This window comes from Cervus elaphus, chromosome 10 (genome assembly GCF_910594005.1).
Source record: "Cervus elaphus chromosome 10, mCerEla1.1, whole genome shotgun sequence".
Taxonomy (NCBI): domain Eukaryota; kingdom Metazoa; phylum Chordata; class Mammalia; order Artiodactyla; family Cervidae; genus Cervus; species Cervus elaphus.
The window spans coordinates 33,293,931-33,306,575 of NC_057824.1; the positions used below are offsets into that span (position 1 = coordinate 33,293,931).

The window sequence follows — 12,645 nt, forward strand, 5'->3', positions numbered from 1 at the left end:
TGCTACTTCTTATCTTTTCCTATTATGGGTCTGTCAGTGAAAAAGTTTAAGACAAATTGTCATTCAGTCACATTGAGGCCATCATGAGAGAGTGTTGCTGAAGACTGGAATAGAGATCTGATGAGTTGAAGGTACATGGTGGCATAGCTTAATACATGTCTCATTATAAACTGCTAACTTAAAGGAAAGGAAGCTGAGAAACTTTCCTCCTCCTGATTATTTCTGATACATTCTTTTATTTTCAGTTGAACTAACTCCTTAGCAAAATAGCCTAATGACTATAAGGAGATAGATGTAGAAATCTTTATTTGGAAAACTTCCACATTCAGTTTTTACTGCTATTCTGAAGAATTTTAACTTAAGAAAAACACCTTACTAGGGGCTCCAATCAAGATGGTGGAGTAGAAGGACATGGAGCTCACCTCATGCCACAGATACATTAAAAATACACCTACTGGACTTCCCTGGTAGTCCAGTGGTTAAGAATTTGCCTGCCAATGCAGGCAACATGGGTTTGATCCCTGGTTTGGGAAGATATCATATGCTGTGGGACAACTAGGCCTATGTGCCGCAACTACTCAGCCCTCACACCCTAGAGCCTGCAAGCCACAACTACTGAGCTCATGCACTGCAACTACTGAAGTCCACGTACCCTTGAGCCCATGCTCCACAATAAGAGGAGCCACTGCAACAAGAGAAGCCCACACATTACAACTAGAAAGTAGCTCCTGCTCACCACAACTAGAGAATGCCCACATGCAGCAATGAAGGACCTGTGCTCCTGATAGGTGGCTGAAAAACAGGAAAGATTCTCATACCAAGGGACGCCCCCTCACTGGTGGGGAGATTAGCTGGGGCAGAAAGGGAGCATCAGAGTCTCAGAGGAGAGCACCAGAACCAGCTTGTGGTAGGTGGGCAGAGCAGAGAGAGACCTGAACAGATGGGTTGTGACATTGTCCTGAACTCTTCAGCTTGGGACACATGTCTATGGTACAGACAAGGGCTGGGTGCTGAACATGGTGTTTAGAGGACAGACTCAGGGAGAGGATTTCTATTGGATGCACAGAGACAGCCAAAAGGGGCTGGAGTGTGGTAAGGCAGCAACCAGGGGTGTTTGAGGAAAAAGTCTGGGCCTACTATAGAAGCCTGGTCAACAAGCCATTGTTAAGTGGCACTTGAAGGAAGGGGTAGAGTTGCCATTACAGCTTCTTTCTCCACGTACTGGCCCTAGTCTTTATGGGCGCTGGGCTCCCACACCCCAGCCACCTCCTCGGCAGGCTCTGGGAACAGACTTCAGTGGTTTACCCACTGCAGAGGCAAGGCTGAAACCACAGCTGAGCTGCAGGGACAGTGGGACCTAGGAAGCAAGGCTGAAATCTCTCCCCAAAGCTGTGCAAGTCTCAGATTTACATATCTGTCCATCACCAGTTTGTAAACTCAGCAGCTATAGGACATCTGAGTGGACAATGGGTGCTCCTATGGATAGGATGGGTCTGGCCTTAGCAGCTGTGTATTTGTGGGCACATACATATAGGGGCAGGGGCAGGATAGTCTGGGCTGGCTGCATAGCTCCCACAAGCAGGTCTAGGTGCATGACCACTGTAGTCTTAGAACTGCAGCGTATCTGCCTTCAGCGTATCTGCATTGATGGCCTTGTGAAAACAACATGTGAGGGACACCAGGGCCGATTGCCAGCATTCCCAAGGTTGAGATGGGGCCAAGGGCAGTGCCAGAAACAGTTTACTTTGTGAGCCCACACAGTGGGTGACCGGTGACACAACAGAGTGTATTCATCTAGTGAACGGCCCTGGCAGAATACTCAGTGGTTCTATCCTAGTGGGAGAGCCCTAATCCAGCATACCTCATACTGCAGAAACAGCTCAGAAATGAATCTGGGGGCTTCTACTCCAACAACTAGGGGACAGAACCAGCCTTGACAGGGCAGTGACAACCACAGGGTAAAAGAAGAGAAAAGGGAACCCTCGTACACTGTTGGTGGGAGTGCAAACTAGTACAGCCACTATGGAGAACAGTGTGGAGATTTCTTAAAAAACTGGAATTAGAACTGCCATATGACCCAGCAATCCCACTTCTGGGCATACACACTGAGGAAACCAGATCTGAAAGAGACACGTGCACCCCAGTGTTCATTGCAGCACTGTTTATTATAGCCAGGACATAGAAGCAACCTGGATGCCCATCAGCAGATGAATGAATAAGGAAGCTGTGGTACGTATACACCATGGAATATTACTCAGCCTTTAAAAAGAATTCATTTGAATCAGTTCTAATGAGATGGATGAAACTGGAGCCCATTATACAGAGTGAAGTAAGCCAGAAAGATAAAGACCAATACAGTATACTAATGCATATATATGGAATTTAGAAAGATGGTAACAATAACCCTATATGCAAAACAGAAAAAGAGACACAGATGTACAGAACAGAATTTTGGACTCTGTGGGAGAAGGCGAGGGTAGGATGTTTTGAGAGAACAGCATCGAAACATATATATTATCTAGAGTGAAACAGATCACCAGCCCAGGCTGGATGCATGAGACAAGTGCTCGGGGCTGGTGCACTGGGAAGACCCAGAGGGATCAGGTGGAGAGGGAGGTGGGAGGGGGGATTGGGATGGGGAATACATGTAAATCCATGGCTGATTCATGTCAATGTATGACAAAAACCACTACAATATTATAAAGTAATCAGCCTCCAACTAATAAAAGTAAATGGGGGGGATAAAAAAAAAGAAGATAACCTGGTCAGTATCCAGCGTAGTCTCTAGTCACCACAATGTCAGTCACACTTTCTACCAGGAGGATACTGGCCAGCACACACTGAAGAAAGAGGTGGCAGACAGCTACACCAAATGATTCTCACACCAAAAATGGTTAAATCCACACAGGTTATGCCGAGAGACTCCCACATAAAAATAGCCCTCTAAGACCACAGGACTTAATTGTTTCTCCTAAACTCATTGAGCAAGAGAAGTATAAGTAAAATGAAGAGGCAGAGGACCCACTCCCAGTTGAAAGATCAAGAGAACTCCTCTGAAAGGAAGAACAATAGACCTCTTTTAAAACAATAGACCTCTCTAGTCTAATAGACACTGAGTTCAAAAAGGAGATAATAAAAACTCTGAAGGAATTAAGAAAAATTATTGATAGAAATGCAGATTACTGTAAAAAGGAAATAGAAACTATAAAAAGGACACAAGAAAAATTAGACAACTCATTCGCCAAGATGAAAGCTGAGCTAAAGGCAATGAATAGCAGAATAAATAATGCAGAAGAATGCATAAGTGATCCGGAAGATACAATAATGGAAATCACCCAGTCAGAACAGCAGACAAAAAGTCAAATTTTGAAAAGAATGAAAATATTACAAGAGACTTATGGGATAGTATATAGCGTGCCAATCTACACATAATAGGAACCACAGAAGAAAAAGAAAAAGAGGATTGAAAATATATTTGAAGAAATTATGGCTGAAAGCTTCCCAAACCTAAAGAAGGAAGGTTTATTTTTTATTTAGTCTTCTCTAAATAAAAAAGAAATAAAAATCTATAGGAAATAGGAAATCATAATTGGAAAGCAAATCACTTAAATAAGCCAGTACATAGTGAAAGTGTTAGTTGTTCAGTTGTGTCTGATTCTTTGCAACCCCGTGGATATAGCCTGCCAGGCTCCTCTGTCCACGGAATTCTCCAGGCAAGAATACTGGAGTGAGTTACCATTTCCTTCTCCAGGAGGTCTTCCCAACCCAAGGACTGAACCCAGGTCTCTGCTTTGCAGGCGAATTCTGTACCATCTGAACTACCAGGGAAGCCGTGAAATAAGCCAGTATGTAGATTTAAAAATCAAAACATTTCTATAGAAGCAATAATGAACAAAAATAACCATAGGAACAGCAAAAGGATGGACATGAAGATGTAAAAGAGGATATCAGAATCATAAAATGTGGGGGAAGAGAGTAAGAAAATGTAGATTTTTTTCCCCCTAGAATATCTTTACGCCTATGACTACCAGTCTAAAGAAAGTAGATGTAGGAAAGGTTTAATATACTTGAAAAAATTACCCTTAACCACAAATCAAAAGCATACAATAGGTTCATAAAAACAAAAAAGAAGAGAATGTAAGCCTAATACAAAAAAAAATCACCAAAGCATAAAAGGAAAAACAAAAGAGAAAGATATAAGAAGAAATATAAAATCAATGAGAAAACAAGGCTTAAAACAGCAATAAATATATGCTGCTGTGTGCTTAGTCACTCAGTCTTTTCCGACTCTTGTGATCTCATAGACTGTAGCCTGCCAGACTCCTCTGTCCACAGGATGCTCTAGGCAAGAATACTGGGGTGGTTTGTCATTTCCTTCTCCATGGGATCTATCCATATGTCATTGTATATATACATATATAATGCAAAATTACTCAGTCTTAAAAAAGAATGAAATAATGTCATTTGAAGCAACATGGGTGGACTTAGACCTCATCATACTAAGAGAAGTAAGTTAGAGAGAGAAAGACAAATACCATATGCTATAACATGTGGAATCTAAAACACAACACAAAGAAATATATCTATGAAACCCAGACTCACAAACAGAGAATGAACTTGTCATTGCCAAGGGGGAGGAGGGCGGAGGATGGAAGGGTTGGGAATTGGGGATTAGCAGATGCAAACTAGTATATACAGAATGTATAATGAATAAGGACCTGCCATATAGCTCAGGAAAACATACTCAGTGTACTGTGATATACAATAATGGAAAAGAATCAATTCAGTTTAGTTCAGCTGCTCCAATCTTGTCCAGCTCTTTGCAATCCTATGGACTGCAGCATGCCAGCCTTTCCTGTCTATCACCAGCTCCCAGAGCTTGTTCAAACTCATGTCCATCACGTTGGTGATGCCATCCAACGGTCTCATCCTCTGTCCTCCCCTTCTCCTTCTGCCTTCAATCTTTCCCAGCATCAGGGTCTTTTCCAATGAGTCAGTTCTTCGCATCAGGTGGCCAAAGTATTGGAGTTTCAGCTTCAGCATCAGTGCTTCCAGTGAATATTTAGGACTGGATTGGGAATACTGGATTGAGTTGCCATGCCCTCCTCCAGGGAATCTTTCTGACCCAGAGATCAAACCTACATCTCTTATGTCTCCTGCATTGGCAGGCCAGTTCTTTACCACTGGTGCCACCTTATAGCAATTCTTAATTTTAAAAAGCCTGATATATCAATCTTTTCCTTTGAGTTTATTGTTTTTTGTGTTCTGTTTGGAAAACTTACCCTCCCTGACATGGGTATTGCAGGGATTTTTTTGTTTTGCTTAGGTATCTACAATATATAAGGAACTTTTTTTTTTTTTTTGAATGATAGGAGATTTCATTTATTCCCATTTGGATATTCATTTGACTTCTTACTTTTTAATGGAAAAGACCACTCTACCTACTACTCTGTATTTCCACTTTTATCATAAATTAATTTTCTGTATATTCATGTATGTACTTATGAGTTCTATTGGTCTATTTGTATATCCAGTGTCAGTCTGATTCTATCTTAATCACTATAATTTTATCATGTTCTGATAACCTGTAGGGGAAGCCTTCTCACCTTGTTCTTCACCCTTGTATTTCTATACGAGTTTAAGAATCAGCTTCTAACATTACATAAAAATTCTGTTTGGAATTTTATCAGAGTTGCATTGGCTCTATATGTCAATTTTTACGTTTTCACAATGTGGCTTTCTTTAAATCCTTGAATATAGGTATAAATTTTTAAAAACTTATTTCTTAGCATGCTACTTATGTTTCTTGATATAGAGGCTATCAAAGACTTTAATAAATGTCTTTTTTACATTGATGTTGTTCAGTTGCTAAGTTGCCACTGACTCTTTGCAACCCCATGGACTGCAGCATGCCAGGTTTCCCTGTCCTTCACTATTTCCCCGAGTTTTCTCAAACTCCTATCCATTGAAGTGGTGATGCCACCCAACCATATCATCCTCTGTTGTCCCATTTTCTGCCTGCTCTCAATCTTTCCAGTATCAGGGTCTTTTCCAGTGAATCAGCACTTCACATTAGGGGGCCAAAGTATTGGAGCTTCAGCTTCAGCATCAGTCATTCCAATGAAAATCCAGGGTTGATTTCCTGTAGGATTGACTGGGCTTGATCTCCTTTCAGTCTTAAGGACCCTCAAGAGTCTTCTCCAGCACCACAGTTCAAAAGCATCAATTCTTCAGCACACAGTCTTCTTTATGTTCCAACTCGCACATCCCTACATGATTATTGGAAAAATCATAGCTTTGACTGTGTATAGCCATTTGTCAGCAAAGTGATGTCTCTTCTTTTTAATATGCTGTATAGGTTTTTCATAGCTTTCCTTCTAAGGAGCAAGCATCTTTTAATTTCATGGCTGCAGTCACCATCCACAGTGATTTTGGAGCCCCTCAAAATAAAATCCATCACTGCTTAATCTTTTCCCCCACCTATTTGCCATGAAGTAATGGAATCGGATGCCAAGATGGTAGTTTTTTGAATGTTGAGTTTTAAGCCAGCTTTTTCACTCCCCTCTTTCACCTTCCTCAGGAAGCTTTAGTTCCTCTTTGCTTTCAGCCATTAAAGTGGTATCATCTGCATATCTGAAGCTGTTGGTATTTTTCCCAGCGATCTTGGTTCCAGCTTGTAATCCATCCAGCCTGGCATTTTGCATGATGTCAGTCAGTTCATTTGGTCAGTCATGTCCAACTCTGCAACCCCCTGAACTGTGGCACACCAGGCTTCTCTATCACCAACTCCTGGAGCTTGCTCAGACTCACGTCCATGGAGTTGGTGATGCCATCCAACCAACTTGTCCTCTGTCGTCCCCTTCTCCTCCCGCCTTCAATCTTCAATCAAGCATCAGGGTCTTTTCCAATGAGATAGTTCTTCCCATCAGGTGGCCAAAGTATTGGAGCTTCAGCATCAATCCTTCCAATGAATATTCACGGTTGATTTCCTTTAGGATGGACTGGTTGGATCTCCTTGCAGTCCAAGGGACTCTCATGAATCTTTTCCAACACCACAGTTCAAAAGCATCAATTCTTTGGTGCTTAGCTTTCATTATGGTCCAACTCTCACATCCATACATGACTCTGGAAAAACCGTAGCTTTGACTAGAAGAACCTTTGTTGGCAAAGTAATGTCTCTGCTTTTTAATATGCTGTCTAGGTTTGTCATAGCTTTTCTTTTTTTTTTTTTCCTTTTCTTTTATTTATTTATTTATTTATTTTTTTGGGGGGGTTTTTGTCATACATTGATATGAATCAGCCATAGATTTACACGTATTCCCCATCCCGATCCCCCCTCCCACCTCTCTCTCCACCCGATTCCTCTGGGTCTTCCCAGTGCACCAGGCCCGAGCACTTGTCTCATGCATCCAACCTGGGCTGGTGATCTGTTTCACCATAGATAGTATACATGCTGTTCTTTCGAAACATCCCACCCTCACCTTCTCCCACAGAGTTCAAAAGTCTGTTCTGTATTTCTGTGTCTCTTTTTCTGTTTTGCATATAGGGTTATTGTTACCATCTTTCTAAATTCCATATATATGTGTTCGTATGCTGTAATGTTCTTTATCTTTCTGGCTTACTTCACTCTGTATAATGGGCTCCAGTTTCATCCATCTCATTAGGACTGATTTAAATGAATTCTTTTTAATGGCTGAGTAATATTCCATGGTGTATATGTACCACAGCTTCCTTATCCATTCATCTGCTGATGGGCATCTAGGTTGCTTCCATGTCCTGGCTATTATAAACAGTGCTGCGATGAACATTGGGGTGCACGTGTCTCTTTCAGATCTGGTTTCCTCAGTGTGTATGCCCAGAAGTGGGATTGCTGGGTCATATGGCAGTTCTAATTCCAGTTTTTTAAGAAATCTCCACACTGTTCTCCATAGTGGCTGTACTAGTTTGCATTCCCACCAACAGTGTAAGAGGGTTCCCTTTTCTCCACACCCTCTCCAGCATTTATTGCTTATAGACTTTTGGATAGCAGCCATCCTGACTGGCGTGTAATGGTACCTCATTGTGGTTTTGATTTGCATTTCTCTAATAATGAGTGATGTTGAGCATCTTTTCATGTGTTTGTTAGCCATCTGTATGTCTTCTTTGGAGAAATGTCTGTTTAGTTCTTTGGCCCATTTTTTGATTGGGTCATTTATTTTTCTGGAATTGAGCTTCAAGAGTTGCTTATATATTTTTGAGATTAATCCTTTGTCTGTTTCTTCATTTGCTATTATTTTCTCCCAATCTGAGGGCTGTCTTTTCACCTTACTTATAGTTTCCTTTGTAGTGCAAAAGCTTTTAAGTTTCATTAGGTCCCATTTGTTTAGTTTTGCTTTTATTTCCAATATTCTGGGAGGTGGGTCATAGAGGATCTTGCTGTGATTTATGTCGGAGAGTGTTTTGCCTATGTTCTCCTCTAGGAGTTGTATAGTTTCTGGTCTTACATTTAGATCTTTAATCCATTTTGAGTTTATTTTTGTGTATGGTGTTAGAAAGTGTTCTAGTTTCATTCTTTTACAAGTGGTTGACCAGTTTTCCCAGCACCACTTGTTAAAGAGGTTGTCTTTTTTCCATTGTATATCCTTGCCTCCTTTGTCAAAGATAAGGTGTCCATAGGTTCGTGGATTTATCTCTGGGCTTTCTATTCTGTTCCATTGATCTATCTTTTCTTCCAAGGAGCAAGCATCTTTTAATTCCATGGCAGCAGTCACCATCTGCAGTGATTTTGGAGCCCCCAAAAATAAAGTCTGCCACTGTTTCCACTGTTTCCCCATCTATTTGCCATGAAGTGATGGGATCAGATGCCATGATCTTAGTCTTTGAATGCTGAGTTTTAAGCCAACTTTTTCACTCTCCTCTTTCACCCTCATCAAGAAGCTCTTTAGTTCCTCTTCACTTTCTGCCATAAGGGTGGTGTCATCTGCATATCTGAGGTTATTGATATTTCTCCTGGCAATCTTGATCCCAGCCTGTGCTTCATTGAGCCTGGCGTTTTGCATGATGTACTCTGTGTAAGTTATATAAGCAGAGTGATATTCTACAGCCTGGATTTACTGCTTTCTCAATCTTGAACCAATCCATTGTTCCATATTCGGTTCTAACTGTTTCTTCTTGACCTGCATACAGGTTTCTCAGGAGGCAGGTAAGGTGGTCCAGTATTCCCACCCCCATAAGAACTTTCCAGTTTGTTGTGATCCACACAGTCAAAGGCTTTGGTGTTGTCAGTGAAGCACAGGTAGATGTTCTTCTAGAATTCCTTTGCTTTTCTATTATCCAATGAATAATGGCAATTTGATCTCTGATTTCTCTTCCTTTTCTAAATCCAGCTTGTACATCTGGAAGTTCTCTGCCTACATACTGTTGAAGCCTGGCTTGAAGGATTTTGAGCATTACCTTGAGAGCATGTAACATGAGCATTATTGTGTGGTAGTTTGAACATTCTTTGGCATTGGGTGCCTTTGGAATTAGAATGAAAACTGACCTTTTTCAGTCCTGTGGCCACTGCTGAGTTTCCCAACTTTGCTGGCATATTGAGTGCAGAACTTACCTGCATCATCTTTTAGAATTTGAAATAGCTCAGCTGTAATTCTATCACCTCCACTAGCTTTATTCATAGTAATTCTTCCTAAGACCCACTTGACTTCACATTCCAGGGTGTCTGACTCTTGGTGAGTGAGCACACCATTGTGGTTTTCCAGGTCATTATGACCTTTTTTTACATAGTTCTTCTGTGTATTCTTGCCAACTTTTCTCAATCTCTTCTTCTTCTCTTAGGCCCTTGCCATTTATGTCCTTTATTGTGCCCATCTTTGCATGAAATATTCCTTTGGTATCTCCAATTTTCTTGAAGAGAACTTTAGTCTTTCCCATTCTGTTGTTTTCCTTTATTTCTTTACACCGATCACTTAAGAAGGCTATCTTATCTCTCCTTGCTATTCTCTGCAATGCTGCATTCAGTTATGCACTTTTTTCCTCCTCTCTTTTCATTTTTATTCTTTTCTCAGCTATTTTTAAGGCCTCCTCAGACAACCACTTTGCCTTCTTGAATTTCTTCTTCTTTGGGATGGTTTTGATCACCACCTCATGTACAATGTTATGAACCTCCTTCCATAGTTCTTCAAGCACTCTATCTACCAGACCTAATCCCTTGAATGTATTTGTCACTTCCACTGTATAATCATAAGGGATTTGATTTAGGTCATACCTGAATGGCCTAATGTTTTTCCATACTTTCCTCAAGTTAAGCCTGAATTTTGCAGTAAGGAGCCCATGATTTGAGCCACATTCATCTCAAGGTCTTGTTTCTGATGACTGTATAAATCTTCTCCATATTTGCGTGCAAAGAATATAATCAATATGATTTCAGTTTTGACCATCTCATGATGTCTATGTGTAGAGTCGTCTCTTGTGTTTTTGGAAGAGAGCGTTTGCGATGACCAGTGTGTTATCTCAGAAAACTCTGTTAGCCTTTGCCCTGCTTCATTTTGTACTCCAAGGCCAAACTTGTCTGTTACCCCAGGTATCTCTTTACTTCTTACTTTGTATTCTAGTCCCCTGTGAGGGAAAGGCCATCTTTTTTTCTTGTTAGTTCTAGAACATCTTGTTGGTCTTAATAGAACTGTTTAACTTCAGCTTCTTTGGCATTATTGGTTGGACATAGACTTGGACTACTGTGAGGTTGAAAAGTTTGTCTTGGGAACTAACCGAGATCATTCTGTCCTTTCTGAGATTGCACCCTCTTTTGTTGACTGTGAGAGCTACTCCCTTTCTTCTAAGGGATTCTTACCCACAATTAGGAATAATGATTATCTGAATCAAATTAATTGACTACTGTCCATTTTTTTTTCACTGATTTCCTAAAATGTCGATGTTCACTCTTGCCATCTCTTCCTTGACATCATCTGATTTACCTTGATTCATGGACCTAACATTCCAGGTTCCTATGCAATACTGTTGTTTATAGCATCAGACTTATTTTCATCACTAGACACATCCACAACTGAGAGTCATTTCCACTGTGGCCCAGCTTCTTCATTCTTTCTGGAGTCATTTCTCCAGTCTTCTTCAGTAGCATATTGGGCACCTACCGACTTGTGGGGATCATCTTCCAGTATCATTTCTTTTTGCCTTTTCATACTGTTCATGGGGTTTTCAAGGCAATGAAACTGGAGTGGTTTGCCATTCCCTTCTTCAGCAGACCATGTTTTGTCAGAACTCCCCACCATGACCCATCCATCTTGGATGGCCATGCACAGCTTGGCTCACAGCTTCATTGTACCCAAGGCTGTGATCCATGTGATCATTTTGGTTAGCAGTGATTGTGGTTTTTAATTCCTATGAAAATTCTTCAGTCAGTTAAGTTACTTGTGTGTGTGTGATTGTGTATGAGTGGTTTTGTGAGAGTGTATTTCCAAATTTCATACAGATTCATTTGTGAATGAGAAATATAATTGAAAATATAGTTTTATTCTACAACTTAAGGTTAGTTTCTGAAATATCATACTTCCACAGAAATAAGTGTCATTTCTCTTCACCTTTTTTCTTTAAATCACTAGATTTCAAAACACAATAGAAAATTCTCCTGTCCCAGTTTATGTTAATATACAGTTATTGTAATGATTAAACATTATTCAAAATATCATATACAGTTTATAATATGTAATAATTTTGTGTACCCCAGATATTCATGAGGACATCTGTGATGGCAATATTTGAGTAATAATGTTCTAAATTTTATAATACTATGACAGGATTATGGTATTTATGGTCATGATAGGAGGATAGGAATAATCATTAGACATTTTGCATTTGTATGATGCTTGTTTTTCTCTGTACAGTTCGAGGCTTTCCTTCAGAAGAAGATTTTGAAAAGTATATTAAGTATGAAAATCAGTCTGTTCTTGTGCTGGCTGCTATCGTATTTGATCATGACTTCAAAAACAGTAATGACAGATTGCCACTTAAGGTGGGAAAGTTTTATCTAAAGACTTTATATTTCAAAGCTTCAAGGGTTTAATGAAATGAAGGTAACATCATGATTTTATAAATGGCAAAAGTTATAACTTGCTCAAGATAATAACTGCTGTATATAAGAGCAGGAATTTGAATCTATTAATAGTTCCAACTTATTTTAATACCTATGCTTTTAGTCATTACATTATGCTGATGAGAATAAAACTGTACCTTAAGGTCTTATGGCTTCTCTGGTACCTCAATTGGTAAAGAATCTGCCTGCAATGCAGGAGACCCCTGTTTGTTTGATCCCTGGGTCTGAAGATCCACTGGAGAAGGGATAGGCTACCCACTCCACTATTCTTGGGTTTCCCTGGTGGCTCAGCTGGTAAAGAATCTGCCTGCAATGCGGGAGACCTGGGTTCTATCCCTGGGTTGAGAAGATCCCCTGGAAGAGATCATGGCAACCCACTCCAGTATTCTAGCCTGGAGAATTCCATGGACTGTATAGTCCATGGGGTCGCGAAGAGTCGGGCACGACTGAGCGACTCTCACCCACTCTTAAGGTCTCGTATTCAGAAAAATGAAGTAATAGGAACTTTAGTAAGGATATTTATTTTGCCAATCTACCTGGCGAGGTAGATGTTTCTAGTC

At 40.4% G+C, this 12,645-nt stretch overlaps 1 protein-coding gene across 1 annotated transcript in view; it reads left to right on the forward strand.

Annotated features, from left to right (window-relative positions):
• The window catches only part of LOC122702002 (phospholipid-transporting ATPase ABCA3-like), a 267,396-nt gene that overhangs the window by 26,365 nt on the left and 228,386 nt on the right, over positions 1 to 12,645 (forward strand). Inside the window, exon 4 of the mRNA XM_043915524.1 lies at positions 11,877 to 12,004. Coding sequence (XP_043771459.1) covers positions 11,877 to 12,004 — 128 coding nt within the window. The remainder of the gene's footprint in view (positions 1 to 11,876; positions 12,005 to 12,645) is intronic.